The sequence below is a fragment of the Oncorhynchus mykiss genome, chromosome 15 (assembly GCF_057628025.1).
Source record: "Oncorhynchus mykiss isolate SJ-2025 chromosome 15, ASM5762802v1, whole genome shotgun sequence".
Lineage (NCBI taxonomy): Eukaryota > Metazoa > Chordata > Actinopteri > Salmoniformes > Salmonidae > Oncorhynchus > Oncorhynchus mykiss.
The window spans coordinates 38,478,115-38,506,105 of NC_143036.1; the positions used below are offsets into that span (position 1 = coordinate 38,478,115).

The window sequence follows — 27,991 nt, forward strand, 5'->3', positions numbered from 1 at the left end:
TGTTACATATATAATGACTGTAAATTACAATTCTAACATTTTCTTCTTGTTTCTCTTGTGCCTTCCAGGGAGAAAATCCCATCTACAAGAGTGCTGTTACGACGGTGGTCAACCCCAAATATGAAGGCAAATGATGGAGTTTCAGGTCTCCCAGAACAACACTGTATGCAAATCTAGTTCTAGGGCATGAGAGGTATACGGTCTTGGTAATTTCTTCTTCTTGTCGCTTCAGTATTATAACGTTTGGCCACTACATTTGGTCTTCTTACTAACAGTTTATTTTCTATGCAATCATTGTCTTTTAAAATGTACAGTTAGTTGTTAAGTGTATATACTTTAAGGTGCTTTTTTTTTTTTTTTTCTTGAAGAATTGGTTAGAAATAAGGTTTTTGCCACAGGACTGGTATGGGCCACGGGTTGTGCCTTTCAGAGACCATACCCATATGGGCACAGAGAGTACTCTCTTTCTGTTCATGGACTTGTTATTAGTGTGCCATTGAGTGTCAAACAGCACCTGAGACTAAAGCATACCAATATTTTGCATTGTGGCTGTGAAGTATTTTTTTCAACCATAGGGTACATATGTAGTAAACATTGATTTTGCCTTGCGATAGACTAGCATCCTGTTCAGGGTGTGTACTTGTATATCAACCTGCCTCACACTACAGAAACAGGAGATGGGCTCCTGTCATATGGGCCGTTCTGGCTCAGACAGGGCTATATCCTTATTAATTTGTGGATAAAAGAGACATCCATCAAGCATGATTGCAAGAATCTGGATTCATCATTAGGGGTAGTTTTTAAAGATCACATAAATTCTAACATAGTCATCAGGTAACATGTGCATCCCAAATGGCACCCAATTCCGTTTATAGCGTGCTACTTTTGACCAACACCCTATAGGCCCCCTGGTCAAAAGTAGTGCACTACATGGGGAACAAGGTGCTATATTTGGGACGCATTACATGTAATGTGTGAAGATGTGCTAAGAACTAATACATGGAAAGCATTGATGTTTAGATGTCAAAGGTTATTGCACTATTGATGAGAACAGGTTTTGCCTTGCAAAATGACTGAAAAAAAAACAATGATTTCATAGAACTGTCATAAACAGGCTATTTTAAAGGGATTGAAAACCACTTGTATTAATGGGATAAAGAAATGTATAAATCACTTAATTACATAATCAATTGACATGCATTTGTGACAAAATTAGAAGTGTCATTTATTTTTTGTATAATTTAGTTTTATTCTAAAAGATTTCAGTATTCAACCTCAGGTCCTTTTCTGTACTCATTACTAGCAAAGCCAAATATCTGCCTTCTTTGCAAAGCCTTATTCCATGTGTTTCATGTTGATCAATGTTAAACAAATTGTAAACTTTGTTCTGAAGACATACTGATTGATACAAGTTAGCTTGTTTTAATCTGTTGTTTCCCCCTTTTGAAATCATTGGGCTGGGGTAACCCCTCATTTGCAGTGCTTGTGTAAAATCAGTATTAAGTGAAAGGCCTCTTGGAATTGTTTTAAAATACAACAACTCCTCAATACCATATCTTGTTTTTAAAGTGCCTTTTATTTCAATATTATTTTCACTTTTCCCAATGCTGTTTCTGAATGTATTTATTAAAAAGTACCTAAATGACATGGAATGCTTATTTTATTTTAGCTTTGCTACATTGGTTCTAGAAAGAGGAGGCATGGTTTGATCAAATATACTTGTAACTCGCTCCTTCCTCTCTGTGGTTTTATTTTAAACAAATACATCACATTTAGCCTGTTAATCAACTATAATGTTATGAAAATCAGTTTGATACTTAAGCAAAGTTAGATGTGTAACTTTGAAAAGAAGAGAACTCGCTCAACATTATACCGGAAATCTACCAAGGGAAACCGGAAGTACGAGAAGTGTTGGTTGTCTTGTCAGCCGGGGAGCTGAATGATAACACTTCTCGGTTGTATTTTACAGCTACCCGTTGAATTGAAACTATACATAGGAAGATGGAAAACGACGTTTTGACAACACTGAAAATATTAATAATTGGAGAAAGTGGCGTTGGGAAGTCCAGGTAAGAAGGCTACAGTAACCAACTGACGTTAGCTCTACAACAACTTCACTGAGCTAACTGTTAGTCGGGACGATTAGTTAGGAGCTATTGTTGTCTCGTTTAAAAATATGCCCAATAATTAAACGTCAATATTTTGTCAGTTAAGCAGAGGTTATCAACAAAGCAAAAACGAATGTATATTAGGGGACCACAGCGAACACACTTGTTTGCTATCCCACATCAGTTAGCTAACAACGTTTGCTAGCATGGCTGCGTGGAACGTTTGTGTTTAAGTGGAGAACAACTAGGGTGGCTGTAATTACATATTTTCACACAGTTTGACAAAGCAAATGTATTGATCTACCTTCAGTAGTCACATCAGTAAGTGATTTCACTTATTAGGAAAAGTGTCCGCGAAGTGTTAAACCCTGCCTCATATGACAGCAGAGTTTAACTATAGTTATGTGTCCTGGGTGAGAGTGATAATATACTCAACAGATAATATACTGTTAATGGATGCTATGTTGGCAACATATGTTCCAAGAAAAAAAAGTAGTAGAATGTGGTTATTATGCAATGGTTACTGCCAACATGTACCAAGCTGTGTGTATCTCTGGCTCTTAGACTGCTAGAAATAATTGTTATGTCTGAGTAATGTTAGTTCTTGAAAACTCTCCCTACAGCTCTCAGCCATTAGCTTCGCCCACGACTGCCTCATGTGAACTACAATCCCGATATTGTTTTTTTTTTATGTTTAGAACCCTCATTAATCATAGCTTGCGATATGGCTCAGGAGAAAGAATCCTTAAAAATTAAAAAGATACACTTACTGTAGCAGTTTTGAACAGATACATACATCTCTGGGTGCCTCCATCCACTGAAACTACACTTCCCACACAGGTGTTAAGAGCATGCAAGATAGCTAATTAGCATAGGTGGTCTCCTCGTCTTTCATCTATTTTCCATAAACAAGCACTGTAACATGGAGATATGGCCATGTGGGACCAAAATGGTGTGTATCAATTTAACCCATTTTCATCTTGCTAGAATGAAAGATGAGGGTCTTAACAAAACTCTAACATCTAACATGCTCACCAGACCGCACTCGCTTGTTGATTTTGTCCACCCACATCAGATGCGATCAGGACACGCAGGTTGAAATATCAAAACAAACTCTGAACCAAATATATTTATTTGGGGACAGGTCGAAAAGCATGAAACATGTATGGCAATTTAGCTAGCTAGCTTGTTGTTGCTAGCTAATTTGTCCAGGGATATAAACATTGGGTTGTTATTTTACCTGAAATGCACAAGGTCCTCTACTCCGACAATTAATCCACAGATAAAAGGATAAACTGAGTTTGTTTCTAGTAATCACTCCTCCTTCAGGCTTCTTCTTTGGACTTTATATGCAGGTTGGCAACCCACTTTAAGGTGCACTACCAACTGGACTGGGGTGTGGACCTCAGTTCATTTTTCAATCACCCACATGGGTATATGCTCCTAAAAACCAATGCGGAGATGGCACGTGTCCTGTGCTTTATTACTACAGCATGGGGACTACTGCACACAGTAGTCAGATGCCATTTTCATTCAATGACTTTGGTCCAGACCAGAAAGCCTTAATTTTCTCGAAATAATCAAGTAAATGAGTTTAATTAAAGAAATGACCCAATGGTAGAGTGAAACTAAATATTCCTTCCACCTGACTGGTGAGGGAGGGTTTACTGCCTATCAGACAATTAAATTCTATGATTTTAGTAAACAGTCCTCTTCTTTTTTGTAAAATAATGTTTAGTTAAGTATAGACTCTTAAAAAGTCAATGCCATCTCTTGATGAGGATACAGTAAGTCTAACTATTGGTATGAGCAATGTAGGCCAAGGCTAGTGTTTCAACTGTCTGTTTTGGGTATCTTGATCAAACTTGTATTTTTAACTTGTTTGAATTGAATAGACTCCATGCTCATATCTGCCATTATGTGTGTGTGTGTGTATATATATATATTTTTTTTATTATTTATTTATTTATTAAATTAATAAATCTCATTCTATATATCCCTAGCCGAGAAGAGGTTTCATTCTACCAGACAAATTGGCATGTTGCACTGCTATTGTGCTGTTATTTAGGCTAACCGCATTGCTACTGAGGTATCAGGCTACTGAGACATAAAACAATGATCAGTCATTGCTCTGACATTCTACCTGATGAAGCAATTTGTTATGAATATGGATGAAGGAAGTTAGAGTATGGTTGAATAAGAATATTTGAGCATTAGGCTATTACCTGTGTTTGGGTTGACTGGAAATAAGAAGGATTAGCTACATCATTAGCACTGTGATTCAGTTCCTAGCACTTGATTAGTGACTCACAACTGAACACTGACCCTCTGACCATGCAGCAAGTAATGATGTAATCTGATGTCTGGTTGTTGTTGTGTTGAATATGTAGGCCTTTGTTCTCATGTCCAATCATTTTGCAATAAATAGACCTGGGGGGGGGGACTCCAAGTAGCTCCCCAGGGCAGGGCTGATTTTCATTTAGCGATATCTAGGCAAATTGGAAACCAAACACAGACTCTGTACAATACCAGTAAAAGTTCCCTTGGCTATTTGACTTTGTGGACTTTGCCCTAATTTCAAATGTGTTATGTAGGCCTACTCTAAAAACTCTGTATAAGGGTTGACTCGCATATTAAATTAAATGTTTTCTACTTATCGGCCATAGAAGAGACATGGTAAGGTTTCATCAAGTTCCCTGTTAATGTCTTTTGTTTCTTTTTTTGCAGTCTGCTCTTGAGATTCACAGATGACACATTTGACCCGGAATTAGCAGCAACAATAGGTAAGTCATTTCTTACTGTACGAAGAAAAAATTAGTTGGGTTGCCTAAAAGTTAAATAAAAAATGTATAACTTGTACTCACTAACTAGTATTCTGAACCAAAAGCATAGATAATATCACAACTATTTGAAATGTAATACTCTCTAAATTCAATAAAATGTATTTGATACGACCCGGTCTAAAGTGAATGAGTAATTCATCTGGTGGTGAAATACATGGTTTGGGAAAAGGATAATTCTTTCTTTCCTTCACGTATCTGGAAATTATATCAGAATAGCAAACAATTAGACTCTTCAAAGACACCCCGATTATTATTTTCAGGTAGCCTTGAGACAGTTAACAGCCAGGAGTGACTTAATGGAAGAAGTGCAAGGCAGGCCAAAAATTCATAGCGCTATTGATTACTACTTGGATGGGGTGACATGAAAACCAACTTTTTTTTTTAAAGCTTTTTTTAAACTATAATGTGATTTCTCTGAAGTTATTCTGACTGCACAATGTAGTCTTTGTTGAAACAACCTACATGCCTGTGGATTCCCAAAGAGGTAAGCATGCCTCACTCCTATTTTACTTGGCCAACTTGATATATTTGCCAAACAGATGTCCCCATAGTAGTCTAGCTACGGAACTCCCCACATTGACACAAGTCCCTTGTGATTTGTTGCTGAAAACCACTCAATTGCTGCTTATTCCTTCCTCTCTTTTTATAAAGCAGGGTGTCAAACTAATTTCATGGATAGCCTAGTGTCTGCAGGTTTTTGTTTTTCCTTTCAATTAAGCCCTAGACAACCAGGTATGGGGAGTTCCTTGCTAATTCATCAATCAAGTACAAGGGAGGAGTGAAAACCCGCAGAGACACTGCTGTCCGTAGTATGAGTTTGACAGCTGTGGTATAAAGCAACGGGGTTGTTCCATGTCATTTCATCAAGCATGACACCTACCATCTGATTGTTCTGAAATCACTTCTGTAGTTTAGATAAGTTTAGCATTCCTGCAACAGTACTTTGATTAAATATAATTTGATCTCTGAGAAATGTAGCTAATTGGCAATTTTTAAAGAGGATTCATATAATATCCAATAAATATACTACCTAACATCTGATTTGGACCAAGAGTTAGACATGAGGAATCCAAATAAATTGTCAAAAGCCACCAATGTTCTCCCCACACCAATCCCACCCCAACAACAAGTATATGGTATCAGTTCTCTATGTCTTACAAGTAGTATGGAGCTTCGGGATGATTTTTTAACAACCCCCCCAACGTTAAAGGGATAGTTCATCCAAATAAAAAAAGGACATTGGTTTCTGTAAGCAAGGTATGACAGTAATCCATGCTTTGGTTTTGTTTTACGCTGTTTCAAATGCAAATCATCCTAAACTATCTAAAAATGTATCTAAAAAAAAATCTTTAAAAATCAGGTGGTTTAATTTGCCCCCCCAAGTTTTTGAGAGAAAAAATACACTGCTCAAAAAAATGAAGGAAACACTAAAATAAAACATCCTAGATCTGAATGAATGTAATATTCTTATTAAATACTTTTTTCTTTACATAGTTGAATATGCTGACAACAAAATCACACACACAAATTATCAATGGAAATCAAATTTATCAACCCATGGAGGTCTGGATTTGGAGTCTCACTCAAAATTAAAGTGGAAAACCACACTACAGGCTGATCCAACTTTGATGTAATGTCCTTAAAACAAGTCAAAATGAGGCTCTGTGGTGCAACTGTTGGTCTGTTGGTGGATGGAGCGAGACATGATGTCCCAGATGGGCTCAATTGGATTCAGGTCTGGGGAACGGGCGGGCCAGTCCATAGCATCAATGCCTTCCACTTGCAGGAACTGCTGACACACTCCAGCCACATGGGGTCTAGCATTGTCTTGCATTAGGAGGAACCCAGGGCCAACCGCACCAGCATATTGTCTCACAAGGGGTCTGAGGATCTCATCTCGGTACCTAATGGCAGTCAGGCTACCTCTGGCGAGCACATGGAGGGCTGTGCGGCCCCCCAAAGAAATGCCACCCCACACATTGACTGACCCACCGCCAAACCGTCAACTGCTGGAGGATGTTGGAGGCAGCAGAACGTTCTCCACGGCGTCTCCAGAGTCTGTCACGTCTGTCACATGTGCTCAGTGTGAACCTGCTTTCATCTGTGAAGAGCACAGGGCGCCAGTGGCGGATTTGCCAATCTTGGTGTTCTCTGGCAAATGCCAACCGTCCTGCACGGTGTTGGGCTGTAAGCACAACCCCCACCTGTGGACGTCGGGCCCTCATACCACCCTCATGGAGTCTGTTTCTGACCGTTTGAGCAGACACATGCACATTTGTGGCCTGCTGGAGGTCATTTGGCAGTGCTCCTCCTGCTCCTCCTTGCACAAAGGCGGAGGTAGTGGTCCTGCTGCTGGGTTGTTGCCCTCCTACGGCCTCCTCCACGTCTCCTGATGTACTGGCCTGTCTCCTGGTAGCGCCTCCATGTTCTGGACACTACGCTGACAGACACAGCAAACCTTCTTGCCACAGCTCGCATTGATGTGTCATCCTGGATGAGCTGCACTACCTGAGCCACTTGTGTGGGTTGTAGACTCCGTCTCATGCTACCACTAGAGTGAAAGCACCGCCAGCATTCAAAAGTGCCCAAAACATCAGCCAGGAAGCATAGGAACTGAGAAGTGGTCTGTGGTCACCACCTGCCGAACCGCTCCTTTATTGGGGGTGTCTTGCTAATTGCCTATAATTTCCATCTGTTGTCTATTCCATTTGCACAACAGCATGTGAAATGTATTGTTAATCAGTGTTTATTCCTAAGTGGACAGTTTGATTTCACAGAAGTGTGACTGACTTGGAGTTACATTGTGTTGTTTAAGTGTTCCCTTTATTTTTTTGAGCAGTGTATATAAAATAAAAACACCAATTATTATGTAAAAACACCAGCTATTTTAATTTTGGAAATCTGTTCCCAAGTATTCCGTCGAATAATAGAGAGACGCGTGATCGTATACAAATGTAAGGTTTGAAATTATGTTTTTGTCAATTATTATTATATCTTTGTGATTCTTGCTGTGAAATTGCAGTCTATAAAGGATTTGCAATTATGTTCCGGCCCCCCGGAACATATATGAATTCTATCAATTAAAATGGACAATTTGAGTGCAATCAATTAGCTTAATTTCTCAGATCAAAATAATGTTGCAGGACTGCTAATCTTATCTAACAAAATAAACAATTTCAGAACAATCAGAGATGATGGTTCACTATAAACTTGTCATATTGGCATAAACATTCCGAGGTCTCTGTAGACCTCTTATTTGAGAGTTGCTCTAATTTTGTAGCAGCGTGTTAAATAAATCTGTGTTGGAACACATGGTTTGTATTGCCCATTTGACATTAAATAGAGCCAACCAAATACAACTACCTCCCTATTATTCAACAACTACTATGGCGATGAGAAATTCAGATGAATATCTCATAAAGAGCCTAAAAGCAGAACCTCAGACACTGTTTATCTGTAATCTATTAACCTGGGGAAAATACTTGGCACTGCTACTGACTTGGTGCCTTTGGCGGCTGTTCACTATGTTTAGGGCCCTATAAAATCTGCATTCCGGACACAATCCAGACATTAAAATGGAATTCAACCATATACATTTTTTTTATTGAACTTACTTAAATCAACTAAATCTATTAGAATTTATTAGAAATGCATTAATTTGTCAAGTTAATCAAAAGACAAGAACAAAATACATCAGTGACTTGTATTTTTTTTGCAACTTTCTGAAACTGCAAAGGAATGCCCCTATCTGTGTATGTGTGTGGTGCTAATGATATCCTTCTGGTAGAGATGGAAACGCTTTCCCATTAACCTTCTCAATTGGAATGTTAACTTCAAAGTAGCCGATGCCTACCTGTCAGAATGATGATATGATTATTTGCATTTGTTTTTCAAACCAATTACATGATCGCTACAGAAACATTGTCGCATCCCGGAGTTTCCTCTTTACTGTTGACGCTGAGACTGGTGTTTTGCGGGTACTATATAATGAAGCTGCCAGTTGAGGACTTGAGGCCTCTGTTTCTCAAACTAGCCATTCTAAAGTACTTGTCCTCTTGCTCAGTTGTGCACCGGGGCCTCCCACTCCTCTTTCTGTTCTGGTTAGAGCCAGTTTGCGCTGTTCTGTGAAGGGAGTAGTACTATGGGCAATACCTCCAGCCAAACGCTTCATGCCATGTGCGCTGAAAGAAGCCATAGAAGAGATTTACTCATCGAGTTGTACGAGATCTTCAGTTTCTTGGCAATTTCTCGCATTTCTCAGAACAAGAATAGACTGACAAGTTTCAGAAGAAAGTTCCCTGTTTCTGGCCATTTGAGCCTGTAATCGAACCCACAAATGCTGATGCTCCAGATACTCAACTAGTCTAAAGAGGGACCGTTTAATTGCTTCTTTAATCAGAACAACAGTTTTCAGCTTTGCTAACATAATTGCGAAAGGGTTTTCTAATGATCAATTAGCCTTTTTAAAATGATAAACTTGGATTAGTTAACACAACGTGCATTGGAACACAGGAGTGATGGTTTCTTGATAATGGGCCTATGTAGATCTTCCATAAAAAAATCAGTTTCCAGATAAAATGGTTATTTAGAACATTAACAATGTCTAAACTATATTTCTGATACATTTGATGTTATTTTAATGGACAAAAAATTTGCTTTTCTTCAAAAACAAGTACATTTCTAAGTGTGTGTGTATTAAAATATATATATCCTTATTATTTTAACCCCCCCTAATTGGAGTAAACTAATGGACAACAACACTTAGGCATCTACTTCCAGCTTATTCACTACATACATTTTACGAACACAGTATATTTTACAATATGCTGTGTGAGTAAAATGTATATAGTATGGTGAGTCAATTGTTGGGTTGATGATACAGTGCCTTGCGAAAGTATTCGGCCCCCTTGAACTTTGCGACCTTTTGCCACATTTCAGGCTTCAAACATAAAGATATAAAACTGTATTTTTTTGTGAAGAATCAACAACAAGTGGGACACAATCATGAAGTGGAACAACATTTATTGGATATTTCAAACTTTTTTAACAAATTAAAAACTGAAAAATTGGGCGTGCAAAATTATTCAGCCCCCTTAAGTTAATACTTTGTAGCGCCACCTTTTGCTGCGATTACAGCTGTAAGTCGCTTGGGGTATGTCTCTATCAGTTTTGCACATCGAGAGACTGACATTTTTTCCCATTCCTCCTTGCAAAACAGCTCGAGCTCAGTGAGGTTGGATGGAGAGCATTTGTGAACAGCAGTTTTCAGTTCTTTCCACAGATTCTCGATTGGATTCAGGTCTGGACTTTGACTTGGCCATTCTAACACCTGGATATGTTTATTTTTGAACCATTCCATTGTAGATTTTGCTTTATGTTTTGGATCATTGTCTTGTTGGAAGACAAATCTCCGTCCCAGTCTCAGGTCTTTTGCAGACTCCATCAGGTTTTCCAGAATGGTCCTGTATTTGGCTCCATCCATCTTCCCATCAATTTTAACCATCTTCCCTGTCCCTGCTGAAGAAAAGCAGGCCCAAACCATGATGCTGCCACCACCATGTTTGACAGTGGGGATGGTGTGTTCAGCTGTGTTGCTTTTACGCCAAACATAACGTTTTGCATTGTTGCCAAAAAGTTTCATCTGACCAGAGCACCTTCTTCCACATGTTTGGTGTGTCTCCCAGGTGGCTTGTGGCAAACTTTAAACAACACTTTTTATGGATATCTTTAAGAAATGGCTTTCTTCTTGCCACTCTTCCATAAAGGCCAGATTTGTGCAATATATGACTGATTGTTGTCAAATGGACAGAGTCTCCCACCTCAGCTGTAGATCTCTGCAGTTCATCCAGAGTGATCATGGGCCTCTTGGCTGCATCTCTGATCAGTCTTCTCCTTGTATGAGCTGAAAGTTTAGAGGGACGGCCAGGTCTTGGTAGATTTGCAGTGGTCTGATACTCCTTCCATTTCAATATTATCGCTTGCACAGTGCTCCTTGGGATGTTTAAAGCTTGGAAAATCTTTTTGTATCCAAATCCGGCTTTAAACTTCTTCAAAACAGTATCTCGGACCTGCCTGGTGTGTTCCTTGTTCTTCATGATGCTCTCTGCGCTTTTAACGGACCTCTGAGACTATCACAGTGCAGGTGCATTTATACGGAGACTTGATTACACACAGGTGGATTGTATTTATCATCATTAGTCATTTAGGTCAACATTGGATCATTCAGAGATCCTCACTGAACTTCTGGAGAGAGTTTGCTGCACTGAAAGTAAAGGGGCTGAATAATTTTGCACGCCCAATTTTTCAGTTTTTGATTTGTTAAAAAAGTTTGAAATATCCAATAAATGTCGTTCCACTTCATGATTGTGTCCCACTTGTTGTTGATTTTTCACAAAAAAATACAGCTTTATATCTTTATGTTTGAAGCCTGAAATGTGGCAAAAGGTCGCAAAGTTCAAGGGGGGCGAATACTTTCGCAAGGCACTGTATATCAATCAAATACTGCATCATGGCACTTGGTGAACTGTTGTAGTGTGTGCTAAACACCACGGCCTGTAGGCCGGCAGGACTGTTTAGTGTAAATTGTCAATTGCTACGCGACTGGCGACAGAAGTGGAGCGACCCTGCTGGGCTCAGAGAAGAATGAATGGCCATGATTGACAACCTCCTGGGTCGTGGGGTGTAGGAAAATGGGAGGCTGATGTCCTTAACCCCCCTCTGTTTTGGATCTTGTCTGGGGCCTGGTCCAGACAGAAACAACTCCATCCCGGTGATATGTTTTTCTTGATAAATCTTTCAGTGTGTGCTAAAACTATGGGCAATACCTCCTACCAAACGCTTCATGCCATGTGCGCTGAAAGAAGCCATAGAAGAGATTTACTCATCGAGTGTGACGAGCACAGCGCTGTTATTTTATGCAAATGTATTTCTCGTGCCGAACGGAGGGGATTTTCAAGAATGAATCATTACACATCTGAGCGATGTCACGTGGAGTTTTTTTTTTGTATTGAAAGCTGCTGTATTTGTTTGATCTTTGCATATTAAACCACATATTCCCTGTGTAGTTTTAAATCAAGACTCGCATCATAATTTAAGTGCACAAGGCTGAAACCCTGTCTTGACTAGTGGAAGGGTTAGTTTGAGTTCAGACACATATTGTGTGGTATGTAGGCCTATGAATGTTTTTGACCACTCATTTTAAATGAATCACATATCATCATACTTCTTCTTGATTCATATTCTTGGCGTATATGACTTGTGTGATGAATCATCTGTGAAATTTTGTGTGTGTTCATGCAGGTGTTGATTTCAAAGTGAAGACCATTTCAGTGGATGGGAACAAGGCAAAGTTGGCAATATGGGTATGTATTCTTCTGAACTTAGAAATTCAGACTGGTAAGGAGCTGGTTTGGGATGCACATTCAATTGTATTGTTGTTGACAGTTCTACCTCCTAGGTATGTGTGTTTTTTTTTAGGTTTAGTTAAAAAAAAAATATCACCTTGCTGAATTCCCATTCCTTCCCCTTAAAATGTTGTTCACTAAATGTCCACAAGATAGCGATCATGTACAGCATTCTGAGCGCCAACCATCAATGATAAATGGCAGTCAAATGTATCTTTATGCTTTAGTCCTGGTCCTGCATCACTTTTTATGCTTCTGTCCTAGTCACACCACCATATCTTCCTCCCCATGTGTCCAGAGCATGATAGCTGAGCGGGTTGTGTTTTGATGTGCCCAGAGCTGTTATGGTCCAGACTCCAGAGCTGTAATGGTTGTCTTTTGCAGGACACAGCTGGCCAGGAGCGTTTCCGAACCCTGACGCCTAGTTACTACCGGGGCGCTCAGGGAGTCATCCTGGGTGAGCAGACACCTTCATAATTCAGACGCTTTAGACGCAGTCAGCCACTGTTGGTCCGGACAGCCGCCATAAAGACAGTGATGGATTTTCATCCTGTCCTCTTCCTTGCTCTCTGGAACAGACTTTACTACTCTTAACGCTAAAGCAGACATCCTCCGAAGCACACAATGTGTGGAGGCTATGACATAGTGGTTAACACCACGGGTGAAGTAGAGCTCCCATTCGAAATGAAAGTAGGTATCTTTTTCCTCATCCTGGAGTTGCACAATTCCCAGGTTTTCCAGAAATCATGTTTGAAAATTCCCTGTATCGGGAGGGCAAGTTAGCAGGAAATCTAGGAATCCTCCAACCAGGATTTCTGAAAAACTTGAATTTGGGTAAAGTTACTGGGATTTTGCAACCCTACCTCATAATTTTAGTACCTATTAAGACCAGGACCAGTGTTGTAACTCACTATGTTGATACACAGGTCAGGTAGGGCTGTTACGGTCATGAAATTATGGGGAATGGTAATTGGATGACAGTAATTGGCCAGCCTGTCTTCAGTCAGCTGTTCGTTCCCCAACAGTTATGGCGGTGCCAGCCCTAAGCTTAGGCCTATTCAATAATGTAAAACATACAGATTCTGGTGTTTTTATATGTCGGGTTATTGTGGAACAGTTTGAAAGGTCAAGTGGCCCCCCTCAGTGACAGTATGTCCTGCAGCCTTCTGGTGACAGAATAAATAAAATGTTTCTGACCGAGCATCTCGTCTCTTATCTCTCCCTCAGTGTATGACGTAACACGACGGGATACTTTCACCAAGCTGGACAACTGGCTCAATGAGCTGGAGACGTACTGTACAAGGAATGACCTCGTCAAGATGCTGGTCGGGAACAAAATTGATAAGGTGAGTCTGTTTGTGTGTGTGTATAAATACAGTGCCTTGCCGAAGTATTCACCCGCCTTGGCGTTTTTCCTATTTTGTTGCATTACAACAAATTTGGATTTCAAATTGGTGAAATATTATTATTATTATTATTTTTTTTTTTTAATGGTTCTTGCATATGTAGTCACCCCCTTGCTATGAAGCCCCTAAATAAGATCTGGTACAACCAATTACCTTCAGAAGTCGCATAATGTGTATAAATAAAGTTCACCTGTGTGCAATCTAAGTGTCACATGATCTGTCACATGATCTCAATGTATATATATACACCTGTTCTGAAAGGCACTAGAGTCTGCAACCACACTTGGCAAGGGGCACCACCAAGCAAGCGGCACCATGAAGATCAAGGAGCTCTCCAAACAGGTCAGGGACAAAGTTGTGGAGAAGTACAGATCAGGGTTGGATTATTAAAAAAATATCCCAAACTTTGAACATCCCACGGAACACCATTAAATCCGTTATTAAAAAATTTAAAGAATGTAGCACTACAACAAACCTGCCAAGAGAGGGACGCCCACAAAAACTCACGGACTAGGCAAGGAGGGCATTAATCAGAGAGGCATTAAAAAAGACCAAAGAAAACCCTGAAGGAACTGCAAAGCTCCACATCGGAGTATCTGCCCATAGGACCACTTTAAGCCGTACACTCCACAGAGCTGGGCTTTACGGAAGAGTGGCTAGAAAAAAAGCCATTGCTTAAAGAAGAAAATAAGGAAACACGTTCGGTGTTCACCAGAAGGCATGTGGGAGACTCCCCAGACATATGGAAGAAGGTACTCTGGTCAGAGACTCAAATTTAGCTTTTTGGCCATCAAGGAAAACGCTGTCTGGCACAAACCCAACACCCACACCTCTCATCACCCCGAGAACAACATCCCCACAGTGAAGCATGGTGGTGGCAGCATCATGCTGTGGGGATGTTTTTCATCGGCAGGGACTGGGAAACTGGTCAGAATTGAAGGAATGATGGATGGCGCTAAATACAGGGAGATTCTTGAGGGAAACCTGTTTCAGATTTCCAGAGATTTGAGACTGGAGGTTCAACCTTCCAGCAGGACAATGACCCTAAGCATACAGCTCAAGCAACACTCGAGTGGTTTAAGGGGAAACATTTAAATGTCTTGGAATGGCCTAGTCAAAACCCAGCCCTCAATTGAGAATATGTGGTATGACTTAAAGATTGCTGTACACCATCCAACTTGAAGGAGCTGGAACAGTTTTGCCTTGAAGAATGGGCAAAAATCCCAGTGGCTAGATGTGCCAAGTTTATAGAGACGAATCCCAAGAGATTTGCAGCTGTAATTGCTGCAAAAAGTGGCTCTACAAAGTATTGTCTATGGGGGGGGGTGAATAGTTATGCACGCTCAAGTTTTCATTTTTTTTGTCTTATTTCTTGTTTGTTTCACGAAAAAATATTTAGCATCTTCAAAGTGGTAGGCATGTTGTGTAAATCAAATGATCCAAACCCCCCCAAAAATCAATTTTAATTCCAGGTTGTAAAGGCAACAAAATAGGACAAATGCCAAAGGGGGTGAATACTTTCGTGGGTGTGGATTTACACTTCATAGAAGGAAATCAGTCAATTTAAATAAATAAATTAGGATTATGGATTTCACATGACTGGGCAGGCCGTGGGTCGGCCTGTGAGGGCATAGGCCCACTCACTGGGGAGCCAGGCCGAGCCAATCAAAATGAGGTTTTCCACACAAAAGGGCTTTATTACAGACAGAAATATTCCTCAACACCCCGGGCTCGGATACACGTACAATTTTCTAAAACTACATTGGATTTGGTTTATGATAGAGAAATTAACATTAAATTCTCTGGCCGTACCTCTGTTGGGCATTACTGCAGTCAGCATGCCAATTGCACACTCCCTCAACTTGAGACATCTGTGCCATTTTGTTGTGTGGCAAAACTGCACATTTTAGTGGCCTTTTGTTGTCCCCAGCACAAGGTGCACCTGTGTTATGATCATGCTGTTTAATCCATTTTGATTATCTTGGCAAAGGAGAAAAGCTCACTAACAGGGATGTAAGTTAATTTGTCTACAGAATTTATTTGAGCGAAATAAGCTTTTTGTGCATATGGAACATTTCTGGAAGCTTTTATTTCAGCTCATGAAAAATAGTAACAACACATTACATGCATTTTATATTTTTGTTGAGTATAGAGTTTGTCAGATCAGAGTGGTCTGGAATCAGGGAGAAATGTGTTAGTTTATAATTTACAGGTAACAAGGGATTCCGTCCTGAGAATGACAACACATACTTTATTGCATACATTATACAATTTGTGGAATGCTTTCTATTTACGTATGAGGGTAACACTTTACATTAAGTTTTTATTTTATACCTGTGTAGTAATCCAGTAAATACTACAATAACAACTAGGGATGCACAATATATCGGTGAACTTATCGGAATCGGCCAATATTAGCTAAAAATGTCAATCGGTATCAGCCTGATGTTAAAAGCCGATGTCAATGCTACCGTGCATACCTATATAACGTTGGTGGCGTAATGACGCCACGTAAAATTTTGTGCTACACGTGCAACACAATATTCTTAACCTAGCACCAGAATGTCTGCTGTGTGGATCGAGCAGTCATTTGAAACATTAAGAACATTTCAGCGAGACCACTCATAGGTGAAATCCACTAAAGCCAAGATAATGGAATTCCTTGCCCTTGACAATCAACTGTTATCTGTCGTGGGTAATGTTGGCTTCCGCTGACTGGTCAAGCACCAGTACACACTACCATGTGTGCTATTTTTCAGATGTTGCCCTACCGGAGTTACACAGTAATAGCGTCACTGTTATAAGCTTCACGACATACATACTATGGAACACCGTTTGGGTCTTTGCATGTCAAAAAAGATACAGTAGCACTGTCAAAGCTGTACAAAAAAAGTCTGCAAACACCGGCCAGAAACGATGTGTTTACAATACCGCGTTGGTAATAAAGCATCATTTGTTTGACCGCAACTTCTTGGGCAGCTAGCTTTAGCTTAGTACATAGCTAGCACCAATACAACCAGCCTGAAAACAATGACCAGTAGAAACTGCAGTCATTTTCATTATTCTTAGCAATGATTTAGGAATCCTTGTGACTAAGTATTAGCTAGGTTGCCACTTGTTGTTCTCCTATTGAAATTGAACTTCAGTTCATGAAAATAAATAGCTAGCCAGCTACTTAGCCCAAAGCTAAGGTTATAAACAGCCAGCTAGCTTCATCTGGCTAGTGAGGCTTGACCGGACTGGTTTATGTGTTGTGAAGCTAGCCACAAGGATTAGGCCCAATAGTGGATTTTTTTTTTTTTTTTTACTAATGCTACTGAAAAAAATATATATTTTTATGACCAGCACTGTTGGTGCAACTTTACCAGCATTATAGCATATGTATCGATGAATTGTTGTGCCATATGAAATACAAATGTACCATTGTTGAATTTATTTCACCTTTATTTAACTAGGTAAGTCTGTTAAGAACAAATTCTTATTTACAATGACAGCCCAAATGACACTGGGCGAATTGTGCATCGCCCTATGGGACTCCCAATCACGAGACGGATGTGATACAGCCTGGATTCAAACCAGGGACTGTAGTGATGCCTCTTGCACTGAGATGCAGTGCCTTAGACTGCTGCATCCGTGTGTTAACTATTTAACTGTACTAGAATGCTTAGAAGGCCGCAAAAAAACATTTATATTGGTATCGTTTTTTTTTCTTCTCAAAAATGTCATATCGGTGCATCACTAATACTACATGGGTATGTTACCAATTTGAGCTGGAATGTATTGTTAGTAATATTACCTCCCCCATCCAGTTGTGTCCCATTAAACTGAACTGAGAGAAGAGGTCTTAGTGTGTATGTCCTCATCATATTTTAACACAGCCCGAGCCCATGTGGCCCACAGCAGTGTTTTTAAAAATGTTCTCTCTGGGTTTAGTTCCATAAGTTTGTGTTCTTTTAAACATATAATTACATTGAAATGTATCCTGCTGCCTCTGTTGTATTCATGTCATGCTCATCTTCCACCATTATATGTCCTTGGTTGTTGTTGTTGTTGACCCTGTGGTAATAACTTGAGTAGACATAATTTACAGTACTGTGTAGTACTAGTCTTTGTCTGTGGGACTGACTGGACTACTATGTTTCCTGTATTTCCAGCCCAGTCATATTCCCCATAGCTGACAGGTATGCCGGACAGACCTCATAAAAAATGACTATTCTTTGTTTTAGGAAAACCGCGAACTAGACAGGAACGAAGGCCTGAAGTTTGCAAGAAAACATTCCATGCTGTTTATAGGTAAGCCAGGAGCTGAGAAGATTCCCCTCTCGAACTGACCCGGGGCATGAGTTATTGTAGACCGTTATGCAGGGGAATCTGCTTTTTGGATATCTCTCATACTTGGATTGAAATGTTTGCCTAGTTCTATTTTTAACTCTTTTTTTTTTTTTTTTTTTTTTTGGTCCTCTGTCTAACATTTTTTCACATTGATTCATGGCCAAACCCTCCGCTCTTGTGGTTAAATTTTCAGGATTTATTTGAATAAAGCAATTTAATGACTTTTGAAATTAGTGTACATTTACCATGCTTTTGCCTAGATTTAGTATTACATATTTTAGATCATTTTCATATGATAACCACACACGCTATGTGTTATAGAGCAGGTAGACCAACATTGGAATAAATAATGAATCAGTACAGAGATACCTTCTACCAGTCCGGAGATACGGCTGTTTTAGTAACCGCGTCAACTACTTTTTTTTTCTCTCCACTTTAAGAAACAATAATGTTGACCACTTTCCCAACAAGTATGACAAACTAGTGTATTAACTATTTGTCCATGTCTTCGCTATTCCATTCAGCAATCAGAACAGAAATAACTTCTACCAATCAAGAGTTTATGGCTATTTGAGTAACCGCAATCTTAAAATATTTTATTTTATTTTAGCTAAAATAACTTCCTGATGTTGAAATTATCCAATGATGGCACAGGGGAGCACATTCTAATTAAGCAATAAGACTCTGTGCTCTGTCATGAATATAGTCACGGGTAAATGGAGTTGTTGGGCCCTATGCACAGGCACAAAGAATCTTCAGGAAAATGACACATTTTGGTTTCAGTATATTTTCAGCGTCTTGCGTTGCAGCTGTGGAGTTCAGTAGCTAGAGGAGATGAAGAAGCAGCCAGTCACTGTCGGTGTCCTTTCTTCCTCCTCTCTCACACTCTTTTTCTATCTCTGTCTCGTGTGGGCCAGAGGCCAGTGCGAAGACGCGAGATGGGGTGCAGTGTGCGTTTGAGGAGCTGGTTGAGAAGATCATCCAGACGCCGGGACTGTGGGAGAGTGAGACGCAAGGCCGAGGAGTCCAGCTGGGCAGGCAGGACCAGCCTGCAGGGGGTAGCTGTGGGGGCTACTGCTCCTTGGTGTAGACAACACATACTCACATACATATACAAAAATCACATACACACACACTACCAAACACTAATGGCTGATGTACTTTGAAGAGGACTATGAAAGCTGTGGTATTAAGACTATTTCCCCCATCAGCCCCCGAGGTGTGGTGTGAAGCAGGGCTGCTCCTGACCAGCACCCTAAGCTTCCTGGCTGTGATCATTCATAGGGACATTGCTGTTTGCACACTTCCTGGTATCATGGCTATAATGCTTTTTATAAGTCGTCTTCCCTGTCTTTTTTTCTGTCTGTCTTTGTTCACTGACCGGAATTGAGAAAAGTAATGAGTGTATAACTTGGTAATGAATAGTGAGGAAAAAACACAATACCATCAATAGCACATGGGGGTATTATGCTTATTTAGCAAGGATTTTTTTTTAAATGATCACCTGTTCTATTTCACTTTTTTTTTTTTTTACAAATGTTCTTTGCCCTCCCTCTTTGTAGATTCCTCCTATTTTCTCTCCCTTAGCACTTTGTTCCTCTTAGCAAGGCAAGCACAACCAGTGTGGGTTGGCTACAGAGCTGATTCTCTGGTGTATCTGCCCTGTGTGATCATGCAACCTTTGTCATCCTCCAGTGCTCACTCTTCTAACAGCTCTGTGTTTTATAGTCTTATCAGCCCAAGCCGTCTTGTATTCCCTTTCACCACTCAGTCCCACATAATGAGTCTCTTTTGTCCACAAACCTATTTTGTTCAAAAGTAATAGTTACGAAGTTTCTGGAATGAAGTTTTACTACTTTTATTGACTTGGACTTAAAACTTTCAGCGTGTTTTTGAAGGGTTTATAAATCAAACATATTGGCAGGCACCGGGGGGTGGCCTTCCATTGTGTGTGTAATGAAAAAGGAACTAAACGAACGAACGCTGCTGTTTTGTTTCTAGTTGTTCTAATAGCCTGTTTGGTCACAGCCCATCTGCCACTCACACAGATGATATTAGTAATACCAATGCTATAGCCTAGCTTCAGCTTTTCATAATTCATCCCTATGTGGAGTGGGGAAAAAAATACAAAAGGAAAGGTGTTTTATATTAAAGAATACAATGAGTCATATGGGTGTTTCCATTGAAATCTGAAATTAAAGAGGCTTAAACCCTGTACAAATGTTTTTTTGCAGAGTTCTCTTTCTCCATTTATACTGTTCAATCCAACTCCAAACAAAATACATTTTTCAGCATTTTGATTAATTTCTATATTTCCTATTATAATTAATAATATAATCCCATTGTGCCACGCAGGATGATATGGGGGGAAAATATAGGCCCAGTTAATTGGTGAACTGTTGGAGTGATGGAAATGTTATGATTATTCTAATTCTATAATTGAAATATAGTGGGCAGCACCTTGAATACATTGTTTGACATGACGAATGAATAAATCATAGGAATTATTAACAGGCTAGGAACCCAAGTGTTGGTCAGTGTTTCCAGGTGACCCTAATTAAATGTTACATTACATGTTTTCTAACTTAATATAGCTAGCTAGCCAACATATTCATGCTTCGCCTATTCTTCTCTGATAAGATACCGTTAGCAACTTACACAAATTATTTTAGCAACACCTTGCTAAGGAAAGACAAACTACTAGGTAGTAGTTTGCAGACAGTAAGATACACAAACTAATAGTGTATAGAACGCTTGTGGAAAGCAGCATGTCAAGCAACTGCTCTCTTAAGTGATGGGGCTTGGCTTAGTGTGGTTAGTGGCATGCAGCAGGTGGAGAGAGACAACTCAAGTGTAAAATAGAGTAAACTATGAAAATTATGTGACCCGGAGTTAACAAACCAAACATAGAAATACCATTTATAGAAGGTAAAGTAAAAACTCAAACTGGTAAGTGCATCAGTACCGGTATTAAGTCAAATACGGTATACCGCAGAATGTGTTTGGGAAATGTAGTTTTAGGTGCCCATACCTATGACCTATATTTGTGGCAGGAGTGACACAGATGCCTTTACAGTGTATCTAATCAGAATATCATTATTTCTCATCCTTAATTGCATGAGAATTCTTGTTTTATTCATGTTTAGTCTGGGAATGACTTGCAGAGACATTTGGTTTGTGTCCCAAATGGCTCCCTATTGCCTGTATAGTGCATTACTTTTGACCAGGCTGGTCACTCCTATTTCGGACACAATCTTGGACTGTATGAACCACACTTACACAACACCAGTTAGATTTACCTGCATCTAGAACCTTCCAAACAGGTTTATAGAGTATACTACATTGGGATATTATATCGTCTATTTGTCCTGAACTAATGTCTGCTTTATGATTGAATCAGACTAACTCTTGAACTCTGTTTTGTTTTTTTGCTTATGTGACAGCATATAAACACATTGTAAATGAATGTGTGTATTTAGGAATTCTATCAAAAATAATTCCTGTATGGATTGTACAATTTTTTTTATGTATCCATATTACAATTATAAAACCACACTATGTATTATGTGAATAAAATGCTTTTTAAAGGATTCTGAAGTTAATGCTTATTCCTGCCCGAGCTAAGGAGCCTTCACCTATTGTAAAACAAAGCGCCAGATCCTATTAACTTAATATAAATCTTCACACAGTAATTGTACTTCACCTCATCCAAGAAGTCTTTGTGGAAAACGACCTAGACTACCTACCATGTTGGACTTGGAAATGTCATAATTTGGTGAGGAAGTTTTTTTTCTTTCTTTTTTTTTTCTTGCCTGTTTCATTTTTTCAGAATTCGAATTCCTCCGTTTTTATAGATACGGAATGGAGACGTAGATACGTAGACGTGTGTTTGTTTCAAAAACAGTCCAATGACTCTTCCGTTGGCTCCCAGGCCTGTGATGTATCTAAATCATCTTTTGGGCAGAGGTTCAGGAAACAGCACTATGGCAATAACTCTTTTACCCTGGTGCGGTGGGTTTGACTGGGATGTGCATCATTCCTGTGTGATTATGAAAGGGCTGGCAGAGCTGACCGCTACCCGCTAACCTCCGTTCTCCTCACCGCTCAGCAAAGGCAGTTAGTCTCAAAATATGTCTCAGTCAAACACCAACACAGACCTACGACATAACGGAATGTCTGTAGCATCAACAGAGACCTAGCCCGTACATAATGTAGCATTCATCTTATTCTCAACCTAAATATCTGCTTTATTCCACAGAATAGAGGTTGCCAAGGCAGGCACTGCTAACTTCCAAATAGAAGGCACATTTGTCCCAGAGGGTGCTCACCCACCAGCAACCTCAAAACCCAGACCTGAGTTCAAATAGTATCCGTTTCCAAAAACGCAAACCCTGTCCATCTTGCACTCTCCGGGCAGACCTCAATCAATTACGCAAAGTATTTAAAAAAACAAAATAAAACATATTTGAGCACTATTAAAGAAGAAAGGGTCTAAACCATCTGACCCAGATATTTTGGGGGGTCAAGTTTAAGGAGCTCCTTTAGCACCTTGGACTCAGTGACCGCCTGCAGGGAGAAACTTTGTAGCGGGCAGGGGAAAAGGAGGGAGGAGCGTCGGGGCTAGTCGCTTTAGAAGGGGTGGGAGTTGAGATGTTGGATGGGCAAGGAGACATGGCTGAGTCAAATAGGAATCCTGACCTAATGAAGTGCTGATTTAAAAAGCTCAGCCATGTGCTACTTCTTAGTAACAACTACATCATCAACATTAAGAGACATGAGTGTTTATTCTCCAGGTCTTTTACCGTTTTCCAGAACGTCTTGGGGTTAGACCCACAGAGGTAGAACTGCTCCTTAAAGTAACTAACTTTGGCCTTCCCGGATAGCCTGAGTGCACTTATTTCTCTTTTGCCTGAAGTAGAGCCAGTCAGCCTGAGTATGCGTGTGCCGAGCCTTTCGCCAAATGGAATTGTTGAGGTGGAGTATCTCTGCCAGATCACAGTCGAACCAGCAGCTGAACCTGTTTTTAATTCTCATTTTCTTTATGGGGTTGTGTTTGTTAACAATACCTCTGAAAATATCAAAAAACAAGGTCCAAGCATCTTCAACAGAGGGGATCAAGCTGATTCTATACCAATTTACAGAGGCCAGGTCATGAAGGAAGGCTTGCTCATTAAACATTTTTAGCAAGCGTCTATGGCAAATCAGGACAGGTAATTTCACTGAGCAGCCATTATGAACACAGGCTGTAAAACAGTGATCACTAAGGTCATTAACTAAAACATCAGACTGATACCTATCAGGATTATTTGTGAGGATAACATCAAGGAGAGTTGATGTAACATCAAGGAGAGTTGGTTGGTGTTTTGGAGTCATACCTTGTGGGATTGGTAATAATCTGAGAAAGATTTAGGGAGTTCCATTGCTTTAGGACTTTTTCAGGTGATTTAAGCATTTCACAGTTTAGGTCACCTAGCAGGACAAATTCAGACTCGGTGTAAGGGGCCAGGAGAAAGCTTAGGGCATTTATAGGGTACAGGTCGGTGCTGATGGTGGACAATAACACCCAGCAACAGTCAACAAAGAACTATTTGAAAGTTTAATGATTAAAACTAGAAAATCTAATTGTTTGGGGACAGACTTGGTGGAGACAACCAAGCACTGAAGGTGTTCCTTGGTAAAGATTGCCACTCCACCACCTTTGGAAGATCTGTCTTGCCGAAAAAGGTTATAACCCGAAAGGTTAACATCAGTGTTCAAAACACTCTTTCTTAACCTCTTCTCAGTAATGACCAATTAATCTGTATTGGAGCTGTGAACCCACACTTTCAATTGAACAATTTTAGGTAAAAAGCTTCTAGTGTTAACATGCAGAAAACCCAGGCTTTTACAAGAGCAGATATCAGAGCACATCAGAATTGGCGCTAGCAACAGTAGATGGGCCAGGATGTACATGCACATTTCCAGATATCATCAGTAGTAATACAAGCAGGGCACGACAGAGGACAGGGAGAGCTCTGCAATGTTGATTTATGACATTTGAATGTGTATTAGATGGCAACAAGATCATATTGTACAGTAATTTCATCAGGTAACATGAATATAAAGCCGGCGAGAGATGGTTAGAATTGGATGAGAGGCCCTGTAGTCCCGAGTGTGGGAAGAAACAGTCTGTCCCACGGTTTGGTAAACAAGCAAGTTCATAGTCAACAAAGCATGCAGGAGTCATGAGGCAAATTACATAAAGCACAATAAAAAAAATACAACTTGGGGCTAGCCATTGTAAGTTCAGAGTCACTCCCCCATCATTTGGGCTAATGGGTTAACCAAGAGAAGGAACAGAGTGTTGTTTGTGAAAGTGATAAGGGAGCACTTGGGCGTCGGCACTGTATTGGGTCTTCACTAATAAGCTACGCTTTCCAATACTATTGTGCCGACTTGATTCAAACCGTACTGTGCTGGATCTGATTCCCTGATTCACATTGTCCTTTTCAGCACAATTCCAGCAGGTATGTTGGATGCGTAAGCAGGCCAGAGTAGTACGGCTCGGCTGGGCTCAGCTCAGTAGTGTGAAAAGGGTAGGCTATAAGGCACCTGTGCATCTGCAGACTGATCAAGTGTTTACGTTCTGAAGTGAGGTAGAGGAAAATTACCTTCCATCCAGGTTCCTTTATCCTCTGAAGTCAGTAAGTTCAAGCTCGAGCTTCAGAAAAGCTACCCGGCACTCTCCTCTCTTAGGTTACCCTGGTTAAGTCCCAAACGGCACCCTATGTCTTATATAGTGCACTTCTTTTGACCAGAGCCCTATGGGTCATGGTCAAAATAAGTGCACTATAAAGGAAACAGGGTGCCATTTGGGACGCATCCACTCTCTGTACCAGAAGCCTCTGAGGTAATACAACCAACGGCCCCAGAACTTATGAGACTGTCAATGCAGGTGGAAACACACTAATTATGTTAAATCTCCTGTTTAGATTCTTGTAGTCGCTTTACACTCTGTCTCCTGGTATTTCATCAGAAGCTTCTTGTTTCACTATTTGACTGGTCCTTCTGTCTGAGATGTACAGCCCTCATTTTTGTGCTTTTTTTGTTATTGTTGCTATTTTAACGGTAATTACAGTGACGCGGTCATTTTGCTGACTAATAACCGTCATCCAAAATTCCATGACCGTCACAGCCCTAACTGTAAGACTATGAGGTATTTTTATGAATAGAGATTTTGTTGGCACAATGGTACGACTTACAGGGTTAGAGTAGAGTAGGGTCCATTGAAATTAGAGTCTGTCCTCAACTGAGAGATGTGGCCACATCCTCTGCGGGACTAGGTCTACAAGATCACCTTTCAATCAGACTGGTGCAGCCCATTAGTTAATTATCCCTGACCTTGGGTGAGTAGGAAACCTCTACACATGTTTGGTGCAAACCTTTAGCCTATGTCCATTTGACTTGTAATTCAGTTGTAATTGATTTTCCTCAGGATTTGAAACTATGTCAATCTAATTTATACCTAAATGATTGTATTGTAACCTATACTTGTTATTTTGGAAACATCGACTTCTATGTAAAGGCCCCTAAAGAAAGCAAGGGAGAGGGAGTCCAGTGACAACTCACCCATACAGCGGAAGCTCCTTTCTCTACGGGAGAGTCTTTCATCCTGGCCTCGGGTTACTGTGTTAATAAGCACAGGGCTCAGAGAAGGACAGACGAGGGGCACACACACACACATTCTGTGACAGGCACGCACGCACACACACACACCACCATCCTATGGAAACAAAATGGAAGGATGAGTACCATCATTCATCTACCCATAATTCCTCTTTTTATTGCGCTCGCCGATCCACTCCCGTGTGGCATATTTCTGACCATTCTGGCTCTCCCTGGAATACTTTGGCCGTGCTGTCATTCACCCACACCGCATCTCACAAAAAGCCCTCTGGTCAGATCTGGACTCGTGCTACTACAACATGGAAGCAAATATCCAAACTTATTGGATTCTATAATAAACTAATCACATTGTATCAACATGGGTTGGGTGTAAGCTTTCCACATGCCTGAAACTCATTTCCATCAATGGAAAAGCAGCATGTTTTACTGCCACACTTCCATCTCCACCCGTCTTTGTCTTGAAATTGTTTTTATATTATTAAACCCTCTTTGGGCGACATGATTGGCATGTATAGAAACAAATTAATTATTTTGGATAAATAATCCTACCCTGTTTATTTTCTTTTGCCAGGCTGATCTGGTTTTTGGGGCTATACCAGTGAATTCATCACAACCCACAAAGACCAGAAGTCCCTGTAGTTCGTCTGGATTTGATGAGGCGTGTAAGTCTGTCTGGGTGGGAAATATACAGAGTTAGTTACTTCATGAAAATCTCATCAAGAACTGAAACGCTCTCCATCATTCAAACTTTGGATAGGCGTGCCGCCCTGGACTTAAGTTGTGAAGTGGTAGTAAACCTTTGACACTTGACTTTTAGTTGGTAGCTTTGCCACTTAGTTGGTAGCTCTGCCACTTTTGTCAGTTGCTTTGACATTTTTGTCGGTTGCTTATTTTCTGGATTTGATGAGGCGTGTAAGTCTGTCTGGGTGGGAAATATACAGGGTTACTTACTTCATGAAAATCTCCTCCAGAACTGAAACGCTCTCCATCATTCAAATGTTGGATAGGCGTGCCGCCCTGGACTTAAGTTGTGAAGTGGTAGTGACTTTTAGTTGGTAGCTTTCCAACTTTTGTTGGTTGCGTTGCTGTTTTTGTCTGTTGCTCATTTTCCACTTTTGGTTTATGCAGGGTGTTTGCACAGCACAGTACCCTGCGTTGCAGCTTACCTCTTTCTTAATAATAACGGTATGTTTTTCCAACATGTCTGTTTCAAGTGGTCTATTGTGCTCAGGATGTAACTTGATGTTACTTTTATTATCCTGAACCATAGGAAGCTCAGGTTCTTTAAGATGTAAGACAGACAATTGAATTTGAAAACCCAGACAGGCCCTGACCTCAACCTCTATCGCTTTCTAGACTACCACCCTCCCACTGGCTAAATACAATCTCTCTCTCTATCCCCCTCTTCCTCCCTCACTCTCTCTCTCCCCCTAGGTAGAATACAGCTCTTGCTCTATAAATAAACTATAGATGGTTTCACATAGAAAGGCACATCAAAAGTAATGTACTGTATTTGAGTTTTGTATTTGAGTTTTTAATGTATCTCATATCCACTTCATTTTGGGAATTTATCTCAAACAGATTCAAAAGGAAAACTATAGTCTGACTAGGAGAGACTACCCAGCAAACAGACGACATTCGGCGATGTTCCCATTATGTCCCTTAAGCGTTTCAGCATGACATTATCCCACTGACGAGCTCTCTGGGAGTTACCAGGTTATCACTGAGGACCATGTCAGGACATTTTTAGGACACTCTCGGGACTTTCATTTGACTAGTCCTTAGGATGTTGCGTGGTGGTCCCAAGGGAACGTTCTTTGGGGGACTTTCTTTTTTTTTTTTATAGTTCCCAGTTTGGGAACGTTGTGTCATGGTCCCCTGGAGGTTTTGTCTAGTTCCTGGTTTGTCTTGTGGACGTTTTTAGGATGTTCTAGGGATGTTGTTTCAGGGTCCCCTGGATGATTTGTGTAGTTCCCGGTTGGTCCCTGGAACGTCCCCAAGGACATTTTTAGGATGTTCTGGGACATTGTATCATGGTCCCTTGGAGGCTTTGTCTAGTTCCCGGTTTGTTCCAATGACATTTTTAGGACATTCTTGGGATGTTTACTGTTAGCGTGTTTAATTTAGTTTAGGCCATGCTACCACTGAGTCAGTCTCTGCTGCTGAAAAGATTCAAATCAGATTAAATCAAATTGTATTTGTCACATGCACCAAATACAACAGACCTTACAGCG

The 27,991-nt window shown here is 40.3% G+C and overlaps 2 protein-coding genes and 1 long non-coding RNA gene across 6 annotated transcripts in view; 2 read left to right on the forward strand and 1 right to left on the reverse strand.

Moving 5' to 3' along the window:
• LOC110490033 (integrin beta-1) overlaps nt 1–1,647 on the forward strand; it is a 43,289-nt gene extending 41,642 nt beyond the window's left edge. For all 4 annotated transcript variants that reach the window (XM_021563126.3, XM_021563128.3, XM_090200016.1 and 1 more), the window contains one exon: nt 69–1,647. Coding sequence is in view for 2 of the 4 variants with exons in the window: in XM_021563128.3 (XP_021418803.2) it covers nt 69–134 (66 nt within the window). In the remaining 2 variants the exon portion in view is untranslated. The remainder of the gene's footprint in view (nt 1–68) is intronic.
• The window catches only part of LOC149977452 (uncharacterized), a 1,012,103-nt gene that overhangs the window by 222,537 nt on the left and 761,575 nt on the right, over nt 1–27,991 (reverse strand). The window lies entirely within an intron of this gene.
• Nucleotides 1,872–21,682, forward strand: LOC110490034 (ras-related protein Rab-18). Its single transcript, XM_021563130.3, has 7 exons — nt 1,872–2,069; nt 4,836–4,891; nt 12,251–12,312; nt 12,739–12,811; nt 13,582–13,700; nt 17,987–18,053; nt 19,010–21,682. The coding sequence occupies exons 1-7, from the start codon at nt 2,002–2,004 to the stop codon at nt 19,180–19,182; spliced, it is 618 nt and encodes a 205-aa protein (XP_021418805.1). The 5' UTR covers nt 1,872–2,001; the 3' UTR covers nt 19,183–21,682.

Bases quoted from the DNA above. Each gene is read 5' to 3' on its own strand.
- LOC110490034 (XM_021563130.3), top strand. From the start codon at position 2,002: ATGGAAAACGACGTTTTGACAACACTGAAAATATTAATAATTGGAGAA. The intron at 2,070-4,835 runs GTAAGAAGGCTA...CTTTTTTTGCAG, and splicing joins AGTGGCGTTGGGAAGTCCAG to TCTGCTCTTGAGATTCACAG. The intron at 4,892-12,250 runs GTAAGTCATTTC...GTGTTCATGCAG, and splicing joins GGAATTAGCAGCAACAATAG to GTGTTGATTTCAAAGTGAAG.